At 45.3% G+C, this 22,214-nt stretch overlaps 1 protein-coding gene across 1 annotated transcript; it reads right to left on the reverse strand.

The window, feature by feature from the left end:
• Positions 1–9,205: 9,205 nt before the first annotated feature.
• LOC131289191 (proton-coupled amino acid transporter-like protein CG1139) lies at positions 9,206–20,652 on the reverse strand. Its single transcript, XM_058318403.1, has 4 exons — positions 20,599–20,652; positions 9,758–10,770; positions 9,530–9,686; positions 9,206–9,466 (listed from the first exon to the last, which is right to left on the reverse strand). The coding sequence occupies exons 1-4, from the start codon at positions 20,650–20,652 to the stop codon at positions 9,206–9,208; spliced, it is 1,485 nt and encodes a 494-aa protein (XP_058174386.1).
• Positions 20,653–22,214: the final 1,562 nt, after the last annotated feature.

The raw sequence follows: 22,214 nt of genomic DNA on the forward strand, positions 1-22,214 counted from the left end.
TTCTCCCAAGAGATAAATAAACTCCTCGAGTGTGAAGTCCGCGTGCGGTGGGAAATGTCAACCCACCAGCACCACCCTCCCAATTAGTGTGGGATTATCGATTGCATCGGTGAAGGCATTCTCCTGTGGTTTTTTTTTCTTTTCTGTTTGTCAGTCTCGCAGCCCAAAAATATGATGACCAGCAGTGGGTGAGGCAGTAGCACGATCGTTTCCGTTCCATTTCCAGTGCGTTAACCAATAAAAAAATGTTTCTTTATTACCTTCGCTTTCAGGCTTCTTCTGATTGCTTATAGCGGAAAGTGGGAAAAAAAGCAAAAGTGCAATTTAAAAATAATTAAATCATGAAGTGAAGATATGGAGTGAGATCATAATCCACGCTTTCTTCAACTTTGATTGAATAATTTATCTGGTTATTTTACTTATATAAATCATATTTAATCTTAAAGTAAAAGGCGAACATTTCTCAAGAAGACGCTTTAAAGAATGAGCTGACAAATTGATACCAAGAGAAGGGACGATCTTGTTATCCATATAAACCATACAAAGCAATGCGAAAGATCAGTATAAACCATACAAAGAAAGCGATTTGCATAAAAACTGATGGTGTATCAATTAGCTCGCTTAATAAGTTTTGCCTATATACTCAGAAATATTTGCATAAACTACATTGTCAGAGACGAATGTCGCTCGCAAAGTCTGGACGAACCGTTCCAGCAGAGGAGAAGGCTAATGGCTGCACAAGTAAAACTTTCTCGATTGTGAATCACTGGGGAAGAAACAGTCATCAAATTAAAATTAAAATGAAGTTTTGAGTCTACGAAGCATTTGATTATTTGAATGTTCTTTTGATATTTGTGACAATCTAAAAGATGGAAGAAAATTAAATCAGAAAAATTGTACTCATATTATTTGAATGGACCAAATAAAAGAAAAATCCCAATTATGTTTTGTTTTAGGTCTATTTATTGCCTCACCTTACATTATTGTAAACAAATCATTTGGAATTGATCAATAAACAAACTGCAAATCATGCCAACCGTTATCGTTGTCTTTAAACTATTGTTAACAACTCATACTGATAAACATGAATATTCAAGCGTAAAAAAAAAACCCATCGTCCCAGGCTACGTTTTGTCTCATCTTGCAAAATCGCAAAATAAAACTGTTAACTGAGATAATGGAAGCTGAAACCTGCGCGGTCCGGTAGTAACACGTGCTAAAGTGAACAAATTATTGCCGATTTCCAAACATCCGACCGCTTTTCAAAACACATCGCTGCTTTGATGTCGTTGTTGCTGATGGTCGTGTTTGTTGATGGGTTGTTTTAATTTTTAGGTTAGTTTTTTCTTCCTGCCCTTTCGTGCTCCATATGACCACCGGATCGCTGCCGTTATGGTAATGGCTTCAAAACGGAACCGCCAGCCACGTTATCGGCGGTTAGATGTTTTCCGATGCAAACTTTCACCCACAAAAAAGGGGGGTGAAAAATAAAGCCACCTGCCAGGAAGCTGCGGTGATCGGGTCAATACCGAGTATCGACACGATCGAGCACATTTGCATAGAGCATTCCCGACGACAAAATGGACCACCGGTCGGCGAAAACAAAATAAAACAAACCATTCCAAACCCCGGGAAGAAACCACCCGCGTGATATGTGTGGGAAAAGGTTTCTCGCGCTCGCCGCCGAATACATGAAAATGGATTTTTTTCCCTCAACGAAAGTCCAAGCGTGACGTGCGGGAATGCAAATATTGACCGATGCGCGCATCGGGAAAAAATGCTGCCTAGAAAGCTTGGTCCGTTCGTTCAAAAGGCGATGGAAAAGAATATCTTTCGATGTAGAAAAGTGGACGAAGGGGTGGAAAACACGAAATGAAACAGGGAAGTGGTATTATAAAGAGACAAATTTACTATCTTCCTCCCGAGGTTTTGCCTTTTGCCTGCGATGGTCCAGCCAGGTCAGGTGTCCCAAAGCACCTGTTGTTGTACGTTTCGCGTTCAGGTTCGGAACCGTTTTATCTCGTGTTGGAACATTTTCACCCTCTTGCTCTCTTTTTCTATCTCCTTGCCACCCCCAAGTGGATTGGATATCAACGCGCCGAACACAAATGAGGCACGCAAGCGGTTTTTGGATCGGAACGGGAGAAAAATCCGCCATCGAAGAAAATAAAACGCATCGGAACGAACAAGATCAATAAAGTTAGAGATTACTCTAATTCCCCCCGTCCCGGCTCACCAATTCAGGGCCGATTTTTCCGGCGACCCTCGATCCCACCGTCGACACTCTGTGGTCACGTTCGCGTTTAGATAACGTAATAGAATCATCGGAAAACCGGGCGTGAAATAAATTTCGGATTAAATTCCACCCGTGACGAATTTATGATTTCATTTGCCTGCGCCGGTTCGATCGGAGGATGATTTTCTCCACCAGGATCGGAACCATCGGAGCTGCCCACAACGTTTGACTCGTTTTAGTTTCTTTTCCCCGTCCCCGTGCCCGAAAAGCTGGAGACACGAGGCACGCGTTTGACGGCCCGGGCCGCCCCAAAACTATCGGATGTATGGGTTGTTCTCCGATAGCGTCCAAAGCCGGCGACTTAACAACTTTATTAGGTGTCTATCAGTGTTTTTGTGTGTTTTATTTATTTTTTTCCAACATCCCCGGTCATGCTTTATCGGCCGAGTTTATTTTAAACCAAATTGACAGCGGGGACGGAAAAGAAATTATGTCTCTATTTCTCTATCGCATGGCGTACGGAGGCTTCCTCCCTCGGGCTCGACGCAGGTGAAATGTTTGCGTTGGCGGGCAATCCATCGATCGATTCGTGTGCATCGAAATGCGCCGAAAGGTGGGGTAACTGAACTCACCGGCGAAGGAGCGAGATAAGAGCTGGTCCACCGGTCTGTCGGATCTGCCCACCTATCCTGTGGGATACGGAAAATCCGGGGCAACTCCGGATCCACTTTACTTGTCGGCCAGGTACGTACCCACTGGGCGCTCGTCGATGGACCAGTTATGCAACTTAGCATAAATTATTGCACGGATCAACAGACACTCGCGGGACCTAATGGGATTGCGCCGGGCACTGAACACTCTAAAGGTACGAACTATCGTGGAGGAGTTGATGTTTGGTCGCGATCTCCTAAGCGATCGGGTGTCCAAAGTGTGGTCCACTTGGGGATCGGAACTGTCAACGGGCTGAAGTAGAGGCACACTTAGCCCTGATCGGTTTCGAGTGCAGGTAGCAGTACCCACGTGGGTAAATGATGTCTGAGATCACCTGCTTGATGGCCGAAATGGTGAGAGTTTTGACGCCCTCGAACTTTTCGGAGCAAGTTTAAAATTCCCACTCACCGTTGGAGAATTAAAAAATAACCAATAGACACCATGCAGGGGAATAAACCTAACCCATAAAGAGGCTTTGATTAGTTTCTTTGGAATATTCTGCAACCATAATTATGTAACTACCAGAAAATTTCTTGGTATCATTTCCTTCATCAGGTATCATATTAGCATCATGTTTTCGACGAATTTAAAATGTTTTTATTCAAAGTAGAGCACTTTTGATTGTGCACATTTCTCCTGACTCTCAGACCAATTGTGGATTCTTTTCCAAAAATTCAACTATCAATACTATCTAAAAAGATTTGTCAGTTCCAACAACAGGCCATTTTGGATGGATAAATTGCTGTTCTTTAAATGCACATCTATCTTTAAAAATGCAATAAATCTGATGAAACCAAGTAAAGACAATACAGCGGGGGTTATAATGATTGATTGTGCATATGGTAATAGTTTGAGCTAGGGTTTGATTTATAAGTCCTCGATGCTTGTAATTTATTATTGAATTTTATTTGGCCTCAAAATGGCAGACAAAAACAAATAAAAGATAGAAAAAAATAAACAAAAAATGCATTGCTAGGGTTTTGTTGAATTTAGACGTCATATATTGCATTTTGGATTGTATTATAGTCATCGCTATTTGTAGGTGGAAATGTATTAAATGAGTAAGTTTGAGTTATATCTAGATAGGATAAATAAAATGCTGTTGTAGTTCAATGTTCAAAAAAAAAAATAACTAGTAATAAAGACTAATTTAGTATTCTAAAGGATTACTTACATCTGATATTTGTGCAGATTTAGCTATTTTCCACACAGTCTTCGAATGATTGTGAGACTTTGTAGAATTGCATAGACAATTTTGATGATTTTCCATGAATTTTTATTGAGTCCCATCCACGACGGAAGTTATTATCATGACAACTTAGTATTCACCCAGCATCACTATTGATGAAGACATCTTCCCAAAACAAGTCATCAACGTTCTACACATGCCTTGCCGAATCTAAAACGACCGCTATCGCACCGACATTATCTTCGAAACCACCTCATCAACACCGATCGCGATCCAATCTTTACCAGATTTTATCTGCGCTTTCGTATCAAGGCGACGTTGGCGACGACCACCGGCTAACCCGCGTGATCCTTGCCGAGGGAGTGTATGTAGGTGTGGGCGCCATAAAACAGTGTTGTTTATGAAAAAAGAAAACGAAGACGGTGCTCGCCTAATCCACGCCGGCGGTTAGTTGGTGCCCTCTTCTTGGGAACAAAACTTCCTCAACTGCTTCGGATCAGATTGATCTGTCCTCGGCTCGAAACGCGAAGCGGACACATCGACGGCGATCGTAAAACTTTCCGTGCCCACAAAACGTCAACCGGCCAGATAAAAGACATTACTTTGTGTGTTATGATAATTTAATTTAATTTTCCCCATGTGGTTGTTGGTGCTTTCATTTCACTGACAATCAGTTCCCCAGCGGACTGCGACGGCTTGTAGGTGGCAATTTGGGTTTATCGAATTTCATGTCGTGATTTTTCTTTAACGCTAGCGATTTCGAGCCTGCCAATCCTGGTAAGGGGGCTCAGTTATGTGGTCGGAGGATTACAAGTGAGGGGTAATTAGGGCATTGGATTGTGGGCGACCGGGATCGGGTTTCATTGGCTGCATCTCCAGAACATTGATTTTTATGCGATTTTCGATTAAGCAATTTTTATATTCGCTCGATTTTCATGTAATACTTTTGTTCAATAATATTGTCATTAGTTTTTGAATTTTTATTTTAGGACAGATTCATCGATTGCCTATAAAATTATTTAATTCTGATATGTTTCTTAAATTACTTGCTTAATTATAGATTTGATCATCAACTTTTAGATTTAACAGCTCCACAAAAAAAATCCCTACGATGGGATTCCTTTATAGTTTTCAGAAAAATGAGTTATTTTGTTGTGTTTTGTTGATAATTTTCAGACTTGTCTAATAAACTTTTTTTGATATTCTAGAGTGCACTCACTACTATTTTATTTTGGGCTTAAGTGTAGTTTGAAGAGCTACAGTTGGTTTAGCTCTTTTAAAAAATATCCGAAATAATAAAATATACTTTAGAAACCGACTATCATCAAAACCCCTACAAAGTAATAAACAGCAACTACAAGTTTATTTAACATGTCATGACATTTATTACGCGATTCACTTCAAACGAATAAAACATACTTGATCAAAATCACTCCAGAAAAGGATTTCAAAGTGCTTAACATAATCTGTTTGCCAAATATTCCCACGGTTCAGGCCACAGCTTTTTGTTTACTGCTTCTATTCTAGGACTACTTGTTAAACAAGTGTTAATTAATTTGGACCACAGCGGACACCACCAACAAGCATGACAGCTAGCGAACACCACCGTCCTCCAACCACCCTCGGCCGCTGGGCAGATCCCCAATTCAAGCTCGAACCTCAAACGACAAACCAGCGGTGGCATGTGGTTGGATTGTCAGCCCCGAAATGCCACACACGGACCCGGGCAGGTACTTATCGCTCATGTTCACACCGTCGGACGCCATAGTTCCGCCAACGCGAATTTCGACAAATTCACCAACCGTTACGAGCATCTCGAGCTCGTCATCTCGTCGACTCGCTGGTCATGTTCGTCGTTTAGTTTACGGCTTCGCATGATCCTCCCACGCGCCGGAATAATCCTCGCGTGGTTTTGTCTCGTGGGTCCGGCCACTCGGTGGACCTCTTCTGGACGGTCTTCTGGTCCACTTTGGGTGTCAGTGTCAATCAAATAAAATCATAATCCCCACACGCGGCCGGCATCTGAATCGATCGACGAATAAAATGTCGATACCCGATATATTGTCATACGGTGGGAATTTCGGTGAATTAGCATCTCTTCACCCGCCCTGCGTGCCCCAAGCGTTGCTCGGGAAGTCGCTGAGGAGTCCAAATGCAGTATTGTTTTTCCTCCCGCCCGATATGGGCAGATTGAAAACTAGTATTTTTCGTGGGCGGTCAGGGTGCGTGCCACGTTGGATTCGCGTGAGGATTTAGTGTCAGTTTCGTGTTTGGAGCAGACACGGACTCCAACATAAGATTGCACGATTGATGGTCGCGTTTGGCAGGGCAGATGATCCAAGATGATCAGATGAAATCGTCAGGCAGTCTGCGGAATCCGAGTGTCCGAGAGCGGAGAAAAAACCATCTAGAGACCTACCACCAACCCATATTACTGTGCTGTTTCCTCCCAATTCGGCTGACCTGTTTCTGAAGCGTGGCACGGTGGTTCATGAGCATACAAATTGACTCATAAAATTAAAACGTATCGATCGGGCGCGGCGTGTGTGGTTCCTGCCCCGCGTGGGGTGCCCTGTGTGGAGCCCATGGTGGAAAAAAGTTCGGCACAACTTCTCCAGACTAGACCGAGCCCGACTTCTGCCCGCTGCTGCCGGACTTTGATCGAATTCACTGTTTTCACCACATGATCCTTGTTCGGATAACCTCTCGCGGAGGTCCATCGTCAGCTCGCGGTGGTATATTTTATTTTACTTTTATCTTCTACCCCGTCGGGTGTGTGTGTGTGTTTTTGTGAAGAAAATTATAGCAGATAAATTTTGCATTTAATGAGCTGCTTACATTCGGGTAAATTAACTTAATTTTATTTCATATTTATTCCCGTACGGCCCCCGGAAGGAATTGATGCTGCGATTGTTTATTTGTGTTGATTTGCGCTTGTATGATGGGTAATTTTTGTTTTTTGTTGCTCGATCACATATGCACATTTGCAATTGCGGTTCATTACAGGGGGCATCGATTGGCAGGCGTAATTTGGCTGCAGGATGCAAACTGTTCAATATTGCTGGTACGGTGAGTAGAGTGAATCATTACTGTGGGGAGTCACTCGTGAACTCACCCAAATATTCAATTTAAATGCAACTATACGTTCCTACTTGTTCCATAAAACTTCGGTGACTTAGCATTGATGAAAGAGTAGTAACTATTTTTGGGAATAAATATTTCACTCCAGAAACCCCAATAAACCTTGAACCAATTCAGAGCTGTGCCCCCTTTAACTGGTATTAACAAACTACCTAGTTTTATTTAAGATTTTTCATTTTTTTATTGTTTTCGATACTTCCATCTTCGGAGCCACCGAAATTTACCGGTTAGATAACTTTTCAAATTACCGTTTCGACCCGTGTTTTCCAAAGTCGAATTACCGGTTCGAGAAAATCATGCTTTTGCGCCAAAATGTATGCAATCGTTGTCTTGTATACAATATGGTTCAATATTCCAAAATATCCAAAACCGTTTAAATGCAAAAAGAAAACAACGTCAAATGGCGAAAAAATATCCAGTATTTAGACATAAAACTGAGTACAGCAACAATTTCGTACGTTGATTAAGATGCCCCATAATGGGCTAGTTTATTGAAACTTTAAAACTGTAGTATTTACTGTGTTGAAATCGAATCACTCAAGGTGAATTCGCTAAAACTACGTGTCTTATGATTAATCAATCTTACTTGTAATCCTGGGTAGTAAGCGGTCTAAGCCGGTCGTTTCGTTGCAATCTATTATTTTCACTACATGTTGTGTCGTTAAAACTGGTTGAATAAAATACATTTGTTCATCTGTTCAATTGGAAGACAACTTTCCGTAAGTATAGTTTTACAATGCAGATCCAGAGTACTGAGAGGCGTGATAGGTATTCTTTCCCTGTCTTTTGGGTGGTTTATTTTAAATTTTCTACGAAACACTGCTGCCCCTAGTGGCATATTTAGGATTTCATCATGTTGATTTCCCCATTTGATGGTAAAATCGTAAAATTAACATCTTATCTGTCATAGTCATAGAAGTTTGTATATCTACAGAAAAGCAGCTAGCAGTATCGCTTGCACGCGACACTAGGATACTAATGGCAAATCGTTCGCCGACTGCTTAGTCCGCTCAGGAACATTCCTTTATGCACGATACGCCCTTAGGGTGTGTAGGATTTAAATTCGATATAAATATTTTCCTCCGCTCCGTCCCGCTTGCACAACAGAACATGGTACTTAAAAACTAGATGTACAGCACAACATCACAATCCTGCGTGGCTGGCACTCCAGGCACATGACTTTCGTGTGGAACCGGCGGAACTCTTCGGGTGGTTTCTTTCGTCACCCACCCCCGAAGAGCCCCACGGTCCACGTTGCGTTATCGTTAATAGCCTTAAATCATTGCTACAAATGGGTGCACTCGCGTGCACGTCTTTGCGAGAGACAATTTTGTTCTATTTCTACTCAAAGTTTGTTTGCAGTATTGTTGACAAACGTTTTCGTTTCGATCGGTTTGCCTTGCTTAAGCCAAATAACGTTTGATTATTCCTTTTTTATCCTCCAACTTTCTTCTATCTATCGCAGATATGGTGCCCGAATCCGATTCGGGTGGTTTGCACTCCTATCGATAACAAAACTGAGCAAAGCGCTGGGAAAAGTGGTTGTGCCCGCAAGGAGTGGAGAATGGAACGTGGTTTTGGGGGGAGCGCGGGGTGCACGGGGAAGCAGGACAACACTAGGTAGAATAAAGTTAAAACAACGAAACGCGGCATCGGCTACATCTAGCGCGCTAGGAAGACGTCATTGGTTCTACGAGATCCCCTGGTTTTTCGAAGGAGACAAAACCTCTCGGTGCCGGATGCCATCCTGGCAAGGGTTTAGGTCCCCCCATCATCTCCTCGATCATGTCATGTATCCTTGACCGTGGTCACAGGAAGAACACCCGCTCAACTCGGAACCTCGTATCGATGACGTACCGCTCAGCTATGCCGAGCATTCCAAAAGGACTTGCGCAACAACGCCAGGACTCGGGAAGCTCCGGTAGCATTTAGACCTCCTGAAGGTGCTCGGAGAATTCCACAATACTGACGTACGTTCCGGTGACGAAGCCGACCACACCGAACAGGATGAGGAACAGGTTCTTCCACAGGACCCAGTTGAATCGGCCGTAGCCGGGCTTTTCGTAGAAGGTGACGAGCTCGATCACGGCCGGGAACATCAGTCCGAGCGTGCTGAGGCAGACGGCTCCGATGAGGGTGATGAACGGACCAAGGTTCGGCAGAGCAGCAGCGATGATGACCGTGAGAATCTGTAAAAAAAAACGTTTTAAGATCGGTATCTTTAAGAACTTCCTGATCGATGTCTTGCTTACCACAAGTCCAATTCGTAGCGTGTATTCGGCCGCGTTCTGGTGTTCATTGAAGTTACCCTTGATGTTCTTCCAGATGATTTCCATGGGCACGTAGAACTGCAGGGTGTAGGTCAGGAAAATGGCCAGTGCGATCATCAGCTTCACCATCTGAGCCAAACTGTGGGGAGATTCAATAATTAGTTAATAACCACTTCTCATCTCTCAACGGTTCGTTTATGATATACTTACACATCTTCTACTGGAAGATTCAACGTAATGCTACCCTTTGTTTCATCACCATACTTCAGATATCCGAGGAAACCGACGGAAGCATACAGCATCACCACAACCGACATGCCAGTGTTCAGCACTCCCGGGCACCCGATGAAGTTCTGCGGGTTCTTCATGTTGTTCTCGAGCGACATCACTACACCGATGCCTTCCAGTGCGAAGATGACCGTGCCGAAGAACATGGGCAGATGCTGTACCTCAGCCATGGCCTTGCGTTCCGCGATTGGGGGCAGATCGGACAGGATGTAGTACAGGGTGATGCCAACGCCAGAAGCGATCAGAAGGTTTGCGATCATCGAGAACGGCGTCAGATACTTCAGCTTACGGATGAGATTGATCAGAATCAGCGGGCCCAGCAGCAGCAGGATGTAGATGCGCACGTCCCAGTACGATTGAGTGTAGTGGTCGACGACCTGCTTCAGGTTGGTGGCAACAAATACGATGTAGATGCAACAGCATCCGATCAGATCGATTACCAGGAACAAGTTTATGATGAATCGTGCCAGCCGGGAGTACTTCTTCAGCTGTTCCGGCCCAGCCAGGAACGCCACCTCTGCCACATCAGCAAATCCGAGCGAAGGCAGTTGAGCCCGTCGACACAAGATCTGCGAGCAGCGTACTAGGATATGGATACAGTATGTGCAGATGGCACCGATCGCAATCGTGGCCACCAGCCCGAACCACAGACCGGCGTTCACGAACGCTAGCGGCATAGCGAGGATACCCGAGCCGAGCGAACCCTTCAGCAGGTGCACCAGCGTTTCCATATCGGTCGTCGGATGGGTTAGCTTCCGATGCTCGAAGGGGTTGTACGAGCCGGCTTCCTCGTCATCCTTGATCATATCGACCAACGGGAGGGTCGAGCCGGCGGCCGTCTGCACCGGCACCTCATTCTGATCGGACTTCATGCGGCCAAAGATAATCGCTGGGAGGTCTGACTTACTGCTACCGGTAAATTGGGGCCGGATTTGCTGCAATTGACAAAAATGTAAACGTATGTTATTGATACACACAGGAAAGAAAGAAAAACGAAACGAATTTAACCATTACTCAGGTAAAACAATTTGGGCACTTAAAAATTTTGGTAATTGTAAACAAATCCAAAAGGTTGCTTTTAATTTGACAGCAGGTTCATGGCCTACTAAAGACACAATTAACGCTTCACATTATAATTAACGTTCGCCAAGAACTTCCAAGATGCTCTCAGTAATTAATTATACACCCACCACAACTACACGGCATGATCAGCAGCGGTCAAGAGCCTCAGGATCAGGAAGTCATGCTCGATGACAACTACAACGTGAGTGTTCGACCCTGGATAATTTTGGCAAGCGCCACGGCTTCATTACAAACTCTTCTGATTTGTTTCGTAACAACCCGTGCCGCCGGAACCAGCACATACTATGTCTAAAACGTCCCGAATCCGATTGGGGGTGAATGAGCTCGACAATGTTTTTTTTTCGGAAAGAAACCGATTGCGGCGTAGTTGGAATGGCGATAAAATTAGGTTACCACCGCCACTGGCCGTCCTACCTTTGGACTGCAGAAATTAGAGCGTGCATCGGTGGAGATCACTGAACCACGGGTATCAAGGACTAGCATGTAGTATTGCTACATGCGAGCGTGGTACCACACACCCGTCCTTCGACCTCGACCTTCACGTCGTCTAACGAGCGTCTCGGTTGTCCCTTTGCACTTGTTGCACCGCTGCGTGCAGCATTTGGCAGCGGTTCAACACCACTCACCGTCTCGGCACTTTGGCGCAGATTCGTCCCTTCCACATTCACAGACACCCGACACCGAGAGGACGCTCGCTAGTAGTGCCAGAATATTTGAATCTAGGTCAGACACGTTCCCCCGACACTGAGACGATCGGAACATCTCCACCCTAAACCTTTTGCTGGGGCACTTGGGGCCATGTGGTTTGTGAGGCAGCGTGTCACGCACATGCGCATTTTTCGCCGAGGCATACGGCGTACTCCCGTGTTTGTGCACGTGTGCTATGCTTGGGTTTCTTATACAAACCAAGATGTGGCCGATTGTGCACGTGTTTGTTTAGATCGCCGGATCCCATGGATGCCGGATATTTTGGGGATACTACAGTGGTACACAGCTACAACTACATACAGAGCTTCACGATCTAATGACTACCAGATCCAATTCGACAAGAATTATGTTGGCGGAATGTAAACATTTGGATCCAGCGACCTCCATACGCTAGGCATGTCCGATTCTTTCATGGATTCCTCATGTCTATAGCTCTCATTCTCTCTTTCTGACTTAAACGATCACATGATTAAACTGTTTTAGTCGATGAATCGGAATCACGGGATTGTACTGTACACAGATGAGGATCTTTTTCCGCATTGGGTTAAAAAGTAACGAAAACATAAAACAAAACCGTACGGTTTCAACATCTCGCGCGTGCGTACACTTGAAGACGCGTTCGGGATGTTTATTTTTAAAGTTGTTTAAAACAAAAATGCGAACCGTGGGTGAAGCACAAAATCGCAGTCATGCTCCGCGACTTCAATCTGCCGCTGTATCTGGTCCTAGGTTAATTCGTTGTCATCAAGGCGTGTGCGATCCTCTGCAGATCTTGACACTGCGGTGCGTTGTGTCAAGTTTAAAATATAATTGGGGAGACATTGAAAAGTACAGCCCACGGTGATTCTCCCTTTCTCACGCCGGCCATCTTGATCTTGGTATTTAAAGTATTCCCACAATCCCCATTCGAATGCAATCGTCCGAAGAGATTAATTTTCCCCAAGCGAACCCAAGTTCCGGAACATTCTCCTTCATTAGGACGGTCTTCCGAATGGATGCGCTGCATGCATGGTCGGCCGATCGTCATCTCGTGAAGATGTCACGGTTGGTCATCTGACATTCGGCGACAGTGTTTCGCCAATTGTGCGAAACGCGCAACACGCGTTTGCTAACCGCTTCTCCCACTCTAGCGTTTTTGAAGGGGTGATGTGATCTAAATTTGGAAAAATCTCACAACACACAGGTCGACGGTGTGGGCGAACACTCCTACTCGTGCCCCGAACGCCGAAAGGTGGTACGGTGGACGCCATCGGTTGCGATGTCGCTCCGTAAACAGCGTGCTATTTGCGCGATGAGTTGGTTCCCCAAATATTTACGTGTGGCAACCCCTCCAAGCCGGAACGTCCTATGCACCCCTTACCATCCAACGACGGTGCGCTGAAGTAGGAGTTACCTCAAGAAATCTTCAACTTCAACACCACACCGTGAGTCCCTTGCCCATCGAGATGTTTTATTTATCCTTCGCCAACAAATAGAGGGCCATTTATTGCAAATCGCATTGCCAAGAATCGATCAATGAAGATGAATCGAGGTGCGATTATAAATAGCTCCCCCGGTCCCAAAACCACGAGCACAGGAAGTGAACGAGCTGAATGCCGCAAACAGGGAGGCCATTTGTTTGTTCCGTGGGTGTGTATTTAAAATCCTAATTAATCGTCTTATTGTTTTGTCCAAAAATAACTCGCGATACACTCAAGCGGCGATCGTCGAAGGATTGGCAAACTGCGACCGTCACCCAAGAGACTAAGGAAGACGCAGCGTCCTTAAATGGGCAAGTGGGCCGTAGGAAAAAGCAATGAAATGCACTCGTGGAAAACCGACTTCAGAGTGAAAGTATTTTACATCCATGACCCTTTGCTGGTGGTGCTAAAAATATACAAAGTGCTGAACCATTCATCGCAACAACCTCGCAAGAGGACTTGAAGTGCGAATGCGTGGGAAGTCCGACTACGGACATCTGTCGGGTGTTTCCAGTTTGACGGATATAGTCCCCTGCCTACAATGTTGCTGCAAGTCTCACTCCGAACCGCAGGCAGCTATTGTCACCTACACGAACCTGAGCATCGAAGCGACAATTTTCTCCTCTCGTGTGCTCATGCCCACAGACAGTTCCGTCATTCATCATTCCAGTGCATTTCCAGCATCGCAAATTCCCACGTGCATGCCTTGCAACCCGCTTTGCGGCTGACGGGGCACGTTTTGCGTGTGGGCTCGCCCCGGGGAACCTGAGGATGATGTATCAGTTCCCGTCTGACTTTGATTCAATAAACGCTCGTCAGTTCGCATCTTCCGAACACGATACCTCAAGTGCGCTATTAGCGGGAGCACGTGGCTGGCGCATGCGAACGGCAAAACTCGTTCTACATTTCTACCGCAAACCGAAAACACACTACAATTGATGGTATTTATTTTTCCATTTCCCCGCTGAAGCAAAACGGAACGAGATTTTAATGGAAGTAAGTAACCTTCGGAGTGACACATTAATTTACGATGACCAAACTGCCGAACATGAGTGTTCCAACACATGGTTCTCGCTCACAAGTGGCGTCCAGTTATGCGAGGGAACGGTTTATTACCCTCCGGTGGTCGAGACGTGACTTTTGCCGGAAACCATTTCCCCCCGGATTGTACGGTAGAAAAATTCTGCGAGCCTGACTCACCCAGATCGACTCTGGCGTCGGCTCAATTTCAACCGAACGCTCTTGTTTTATCTTAACTCATTTTGGAATCATCATCGCAAAGGGGAGGGCGTGGGGAGGTAAAAATTTAAATCTAATTTTTGCACGCGCCATTAACTTCTTCAAGGATGTTGGCGTGCCGGAGGAGAGAGAAAGAGAGAGGTGATTATGACAAGCGCCACCCGAAGGCAATTGCTGCCCGCAGATCCGGCTTGATCCGGATCGGGTTACGGAGCGGAGAGTTAATTAGCTCCGGCATGTGAGATCATTTTGCACCGAAGTTAGGAGCGCTATCCACCTAGAAGGCGATGTCGGTTGTCATTATTTATTTTTATCATGGAATGAGTACTTGAATTATTCACTTTCATTTATCTGTATCTGTATACTGCAATTAATATCACGAACAAATGGTTTAAACTTATTTTTAGTTACAATACTTTTCCAGTGACACCAAAATGGAATGCTACAGTGATTGATCGTAATGATCGCGGCAATTAAGATAATCGTTTCAGCACATTTTCACCTGCGGCAATCAAATCCAGGCCAACACGTGGCCAAATGCAGCTTTGACTCTACTTTCAAATACCTCTACCTCTACGGTGTCATTTGCTTTTGCTCATCTAATCCACAACAATTGTTCGACGCGTCGTCGAATTCTATTGCGAGCATTTTACATCCCAACACTATGATAACTCCAAGATGTTGAGGTTTTTTACTGGCACTGAGGTTGTGTTAATAGCCGAACCCATGAAAAGCGTAAGTTGATACACTTCTCTTTTTTTTCTCATACACCACCCAGCCATTTCCGTCGGATGTTGGGTTGAGTCTTTTATGTGTGTGGGGTGATCGAAAAACGCTACGACCAGCGCAAAAAGGTGCTGAATTGGAGCGTCACAGTTCGGCATCATATTGCACCCTGTCTGGGCGACTGCGTGGTGACTTGCTGTCGACGCAGGTTCAAGCAGGTCGTCTGCAGTGTAGGCATTATTGTTTCTGTTGGTTTTTTTTCCTCCTCAATCACTCGCGGAAACGTTTCGCTAAAGGGTAGGAGAATTAAAAAACAAATTTCCAATGCGTGAACTTCAAGCAACAGGGTTCGCTAATATTGTGCATGAACAAATACAACGCGTGTCGTCGAAGGGAGGGACGGTTTGTGTCGGTGTACTTCACAAATGTGTTGGCCACACCCGTCATGGTTGAACGTGGAGAATAATGTCTCCATAAGCAGGAACAATGCGATACGCTGTGAGCTTGCATTATTCATCCAAGACGGAGTATTTATTATAAGAACTTGTCTGTTTAACTTTATTAACATTAAAATATTGTTAAACAACCAACAAAGAGCAGTAATGGGTGGTTGTTGTAAGTTTGAGAAAAATACAGCAAATAATTGCTTATTGCATAATATAAGCACTAGAAAAGTGTCACGCAAGCCGCCGTTTAAGTGGCAAGAACCTTCTCAGTGGCCCTTCCTGAAAGCATTAACAATTATTTAATTAAAAACTTGCGCAAGCAGCTTACTACTTCATGCTTCCGTCACCTTCTCGCGTTTGGAAAAAAACCCTTCTCCCTCCTTTCAATACTCGTTTCCCACCGGCAATTACTATTGACCGGTCCCAATAAAAGTGCAACATGTTAACAAAACTCGACTAGGCTATGAGGACCACAATGGGGGAGGGCGAAGGGGAAAGTAAACACGAAGGCTAAATTACAGTTGCCTACACTCATATCGCAATCTGATAACGCGCCCAACCACCCCCCAGAACGTCTCGTCGCTCACGCATTCCGGATGCTCTTCGCCAGCCGGTTTGAAGCGGCTCGTCGGAAATACTGGACTTTGTCGCACGTGTGGCCCTGGTGCGGTTGTAAGAGTGGTTGGGCAACCCCACTGTAATCATTCCCATCGGTAGCCCGCAGGGGCGTCACATTTTACAATCGTGTAACAGATGGCGATGACGCGCTACAGGCACCGATTTGCCGGTACGGATCGGAACTACGGAAGTGTCACTCGCTATCGGACGCGATAAAAAGGTTTAACGTGGATAAATTTTGCATTATGTTAAAAAGATTCACGAGGCACCATGCGCCTCCTTCCCTCGGCGGAAACGGAAGAACTTGGCGGGAAGGTGTGCGACTTGCTGCTCTGTCGCGTGACGTACATACACACACAACCGCACACACACCAGACACGAAACGATGAGAAGAAAATGCGTAGTACGCAGTCTTCGTGCCGGCATTCATGCGTTTTACCTGGAGAGGGAGGTTATCTCACGGGTGTTTGCTTTTCGTCTTTGTGTACCCAATATTATTTGATACCCTTTTCCAAGGTCAAGAGTATCTAATTTTGGTGAAGGACAACATTGTGTGCCCAAACCTCCCACCGAGGCGCGATGGAGGCGCCTGGGTTTAACGGACGGCACGTGCCCGACTTGCGATAGGCAAGTTTAAATTTGGAAGTGTTAATTTGACACCCCGTTTGCATTACCCCCAACACTTGACACTTGTCTTTTCTTCGGGAGAGTGTTGATTTATAAAGTGACAATAAAGTATAACAGTTGGTTATTTGAACATACTTTCCATCATTTTATTCTCCACTTGAAAAAGTTTGTTATTTTCAAAAACTTATCATTGAACAACCAGCACCATAACATGAATCATTCAAGCATTCTTGTAACCCGTCAATTTCGGTTCATGTGTTATCACACTCCTCCTAATGTTGGCGGACGTGAGCATTGGTACGTGCGCTTTCCCGAACCGTTTCACCATTCGCTTTCGATTTCAGGGGGAGGGAAAATGTAATACGCCATAACCGCCGGCGTGACCTTGAGGGAGCCGGCGCACTGGAGTTCCCTTCCCCATCGTTCTCCGCTCGCAGGAATTCACCCCAACAACATCAATCGCAATCAAAACCTTCTCGCTGACTTTGCCACCCCATGCCCGTTTACTGGAGCTGCTTCCTGGAAGCCAACTGCCGGCCGAGGACACGAACACGGACAGCATGTTTGGCACGAGTGCGGATGAAAGGAAAATCCGGGACCTGTCTTGCGTCGCTTTCCCTCGCAGTTGACCGACAAAAGAGCGCCGTTGACCGCCAACAGAATGTGACGGCGTAGTTTACTGGATGGCGCCAGAAAGAAGGAAAAGGGAGAAAAGGTAAAGGAAGAGTCTCGAAGACGTTCATTGCCGATGGCGCGAACTTCGTACTTTGGACGGAACGTAAAGGTTTGATGTAGTGGAAAACTGATTGACCTCTAACAAATACCCGCACACCAGTGGAGGGAACCACAAATGGAACAGTTACTCAATTACTGGTTTTTCGATGAATGAAGAAGCAAATCGATGTGGACAGTGGCACAACAACTCGGTGGCTCGATGCACAGTGGGCCAGATGTTGCTATCGTGCGGTCAACATGGTGCCGTCTTCCGACTAAAAAGTCCCAACTCATTCCAAAGCGAAACTCACGCGGCCCTGGAATGGGAGTTATTTTCAGTCATTAAAAATCCTGCCCTTTGGAAGGTATTTCCTGCCGGTTTTTATCGTCCCAGTGTGCAACATGTGTTTCCAAGTTGGATGGGGATTTTTTCCCTTCTTGGGTATAATTTAAACCACCCTTCAGCGTCTTGCTTCCAACTGTCGCCGGCTAGACAGTATTGTACGAGCTTGATTGGCGGACAGTGCAGTGGATTAGAGGAGCAAGAATTATCACAAATTACTTTGCAATTTGCCACCGCAACCCGGCATTTGTCCCCACCCACGGCTCGGCTCAAGGAAGTCACTCGAGCTGTGGAGATCAACTAAGGAAACTTTGCGAGCCAGCGAGCGGCCATGAGGCCGATTAGAACAACTCGGGCAAGATTTAATTTTCATAGTTCACTGATTCAACAATTAGTTGACCGATCGTTGATCAAGAGCCGGCCGATCCGAGCCTAATTGGGGACTCCCTTTGTCGCAAAGCGACGAACCTTTCGAGTGAGTGATCGAGATGATCTAATGATCCGCTAGAAAGAGCACGCAGAACCCGGTAATCAACGTGCTTATCTCGTGCACGAGAGAACAATGTGACGCACCTTTGGTTATTTTTGATCGGTTTTAACGATTCATAAATTTTGCACCCTGACAGCGGTAACATTTTAATTTCCTATGGAAGCTGCCGGCTTTCCCTTTTGTTTTGTTTTTTGTTATTCAAACATCACTCTTCCGACTGTCAGCTCAACGTTCGTTTTTCCTTACGGAACAAACGACGGGAAATAATTTGCGATGTGCCGGGCAAGGTCGATCGAAGGATTCCGTTCCCTTTTTTCCCCCGCAAATCATTCGGAAGCGGTGCACGCACCGCCATGCTTAAAGTACACTACCGTCAAGAACGAACGATCGCCGCTCGAGAATGAAGGAACTTAGGCAGCGGGGAGAATGGACAAGCAAAGGTAAAGAAAAATGGGGCTCTTTCCCGAGTCGAAGACATCCGTGCGTCATTTTCGGCTGCTGGCGCGCAAAACCTAACTGTCCATCGCGAAAATGGAAAATGTGGCCGCGGCGCTGAAAGAGGCCTGTCATGTACATGAATGCTATTTTTGGCAAAACCGGCATTATTTACGTTGCTCCGTCGAGTTTTCGGACGGGTGCGTCTTTGCGGTTGTTTTTCTTGTTTTCAAACGGTCGGAAAAATCTGCACCCCATTTTGGTGCGGGAGGAGATAATGGGGGGAGGGTTTGAAACGTTTACGTTTACGTTTACAGTATTTTCTTCCCCTTCCATTTCTTCGCACGAGCGAAAATGGTTTAAAATTAAAACAAAAGCAATCATAAATAAACTATTCGCTGTTGTTCGTGCCGACGGATGGACGCGTCGTATCAACAGTAACAAACCGTCTTACATAATACCAATGCACGGTTTTCTCACCGTCCGTGCAAAACCACAGCGAACCGGTTCGAATCGCTTCTCTTAACGGTTAAATTTATTAGTAGCTCGCATTTGCAAATGCACGTGTAAATGTTTGGGGTTTTTCATTCAATGGTGACTGGGTCCGGTTTACTCTATCGGTGCCAAGTAGTTGAGTGAACCGTGACGAAAAGCCGCGTCAAGGCCATGTAATTCAGAGAGTTACGGAAACCTCTAACACTTCACACAAGGAAGTGAGTGCATCGAATTGCAAAATCAAAAAGTGAAATTATCAAAGATGATATCATCAAGCCTTTATCAACGAGCTTCTAATCGCAACCATCTGCGATTCAACGCTTTAAACCGGTCTTCCATCGAGGCTTATCGATATTCAATCAAAATCCCTTCTTCAGCCAGTTGATTGTGCTTCGATAACGGTTTCATTCGTCAACGCCACCTTTATCGATAGACAGGATACCTGACACTTCCTCGCTCCCATTTTATGATGAAAATTATGTCCATTTGCACCATTCAAACATACCGATGGTTGATGACTGGGCCGGAAGTGCCCTTCCTAGGGTGTAATACTATTCCTATTTATCACCGATAAGCAGATTCTTCGACGCTGTTATGGACACCTTTGGCTCGGGGTTGCATTCCTAGGCAGTAAGTTATGGTGTCGAAGGTTTTTATGTTAACATGGTTGACGATCCGATTGTCGATTGGCGATCGATGATCACAGCATTTAGTCATTCAATAAACCATGTATCTACAAACAGTGTATGCCTCATACAAAATGGGAAGTGTTAATTGCATTTTTAAACAATTCCTTAGTGGTATTTTTCCATGACGAGTTAACTAAACAAACAAACGTTCTCCCGGAACCGCACCACTCCACCGAAGTCATCTAGGGCATGCGACTCGTCGGAAGTTTAGTGAATAATCATTCACTTTGCAACCCACCTTCGAAGGGAGCGTCTTCTAGCATGGCACAATTCCTTCTCTGCAAAACTAGCTTTCTTCAACACACAACGAACGTATCGGCTTGCCCAGTGTGTTCGCCAGCCCTTGGAAGGGGCAGCAATGTACAAACAGTTTCGACAAACAAACGACAGCTGGAGCCGGGTGGAAGTACTTCAGCCTGAACACGACACCTTTGCACTTGGCAAACCTCGCTTAAAACCGATCGTTGAAGCTACATTTACGATCGCCCCGTTCAACCACGTTTTGCATTATCAGCTTTAAAATGAAACGAGCGCACACATGCACATGCACTCGTTTTCGAGGGCAAGCAAAATTAGAAAATTGTGTCGTGTTTTATTGCGACGCACCAGAAAACAGTCAGTTCTCACACTCAACGCCTCATCAGCTCGAAACTAATGTACACTTTTGCAGTCCTATAAAACTCTACTTACAGTATATTCCAGATGCTGCACCCGGCCGGGTGTTTTCTTCTTGTAGTTATCCATGTCCGGTCGTTTTGTGAATCCTTTCACTCAAACGATACAGGTGTGACCTTTGCTTTTACTACCACAACCGGTCAACTGTAGCCGTGGACGCTCGAGGGCGAACTGACCGGCTAAAGAATGTTACACGAGCCGAGAAAACAGACGACGATCCGAAGATGTTCTCGAGTCGAAAAAGAAAAATCACAACCGCTAAAAAAAGATCGCTACTAACACTGGTTACAATTCCCGCGTCAACTTCTACCGTTTACGAGCTGTGTTTACGAGTTTGCACTTTCTTTTTTCCTCTCTCGTGTGCTTGTTCGTACGGAGGTCTCTGTTTTTCTTTCACCGTTTGTCGAACAATTTTTTTAAAGACTTTTTTCGAACAAGATTTTCAACGCTGTTTTTTTAGTTTACTACTTTTGCATCACAAATTAACTTTTCCGGTCCTGCAAAGTCGTCCTTACAACATCCGAAAAATCGCACGTGTTATTGCGTCGGCGTTTCAGTTGGAAAATTCCTTCCGTTAGTGGCGCTTTCTAACTCTCTTTTCCGTAGGGCGGAAAATCTTGCGGCCTTCCTCTTCGAATGTTCGTTTCGAAATGAACGCCACGCGCAAGTGCTGCCCGATCCCTACTACCAATTTTGAATGAACTCAGGCCTATCCCCGTGGATCGGAGCGAGACGCAGCGACTGACTTATGCTCCGTCGCATTCGCGCTGCAGGGCCGACAATTTTCGACCCGCCCGCGAGCGTAACTTATATGAAGAGTGAGCAAAACTTGTATGAAGCCTGAGCACGCGTGGATACAAACAAGTGCGAAGGCCTCAAAGAGCGCAATTCGCTCCATACAATTACACGCTCTCCACCGTACGGCAGTGCAGAGAGTGTACGCGAAGACCCCGCGAGAGCCTTAAATGGCCTGCTCTTGGTTGAGGCCTACGCTAGCGATCGCTAACGATGCATGCAAACGCATGTAGCTAGATATATATTGTACATTTAGCGCGCCATTCTCAAGCAAGAGCGCCGGTCTAGTGGTTAGCGTACACAGACCGGAGTTGGAGAGGTTGGGTTCGAATCCCGCTGTGTGCTCGAGGCATGAGAGTGTTGTAGAAGGCAGAAGAGAGAAGGGGGCCCATCAGGGCTCTCCTCTTTTTCGTTTTTGCCGGCTTTGCTCCGAATGAATTATCCCGGTTTAACTGGACGATCGTTGAGAGAACCGTTGACAAAACCGGGACCCATTTTGTATGGAGAAATGTTCATTTTGTGTTGGATGGGATATTAATATCAGCGGTCGGGAGGTTTGCCGTGAAACGATGTCGCGAGCATTTTAAGATGAACGTAGTTCATGGCTCATGTTCGAGAATCAGTTGTAGTGCAACATGCCTGCAACTGCCAAGAGTTGCAAGCACATGGTTTTGGTGATGTGTTTGTGATTTGGCCGACGAATGAACATAAATATTGCAAAATTGAAACGAAAATTATGTTTACAATAAAACTAAAACACTAAAACACTCGCAATAGCATTTGTTTGGTAAATAAAAGTTGAAAGAAAAGGTGGATTATTTGATGAAAAAGAGAAC

Source organism: Anopheles ziemanni, chromosome 2 (genome assembly GCF_943734765.1).
Source record: "Anopheles ziemanni chromosome 2, idAnoZiCoDA_A2_x.2, whole genome shotgun sequence".
Classification (NCBI taxonomy): domain Eukaryota; kingdom Metazoa; phylum Arthropoda; class Insecta; order Diptera; family Culicidae; genus Anopheles; species Anopheles ziemanni.

Coding starts and splice junctions, on each gene's coding strand:
- LOC131289191 (XM_058318403.1), bottom strand. CDS start 20,652: ATGGATAACTACAAGAAGAAAACACCCGGCCGGGTGCAGCATCTGGAA. Junction 10,771..20,598: donor TGCAGCATCTGGAATATACT/GTAAGTAGAGTT, acceptor TGTCAATTGCAG/CAAATCCGGCCCCAATTTAC. Junction 9,467..9,529: donor CGCTACGAATTGGACTTGTG/GTAAGCAAGACA, acceptor TTTTTTTTACAG/ATTCTCACGGTCATCATCGC.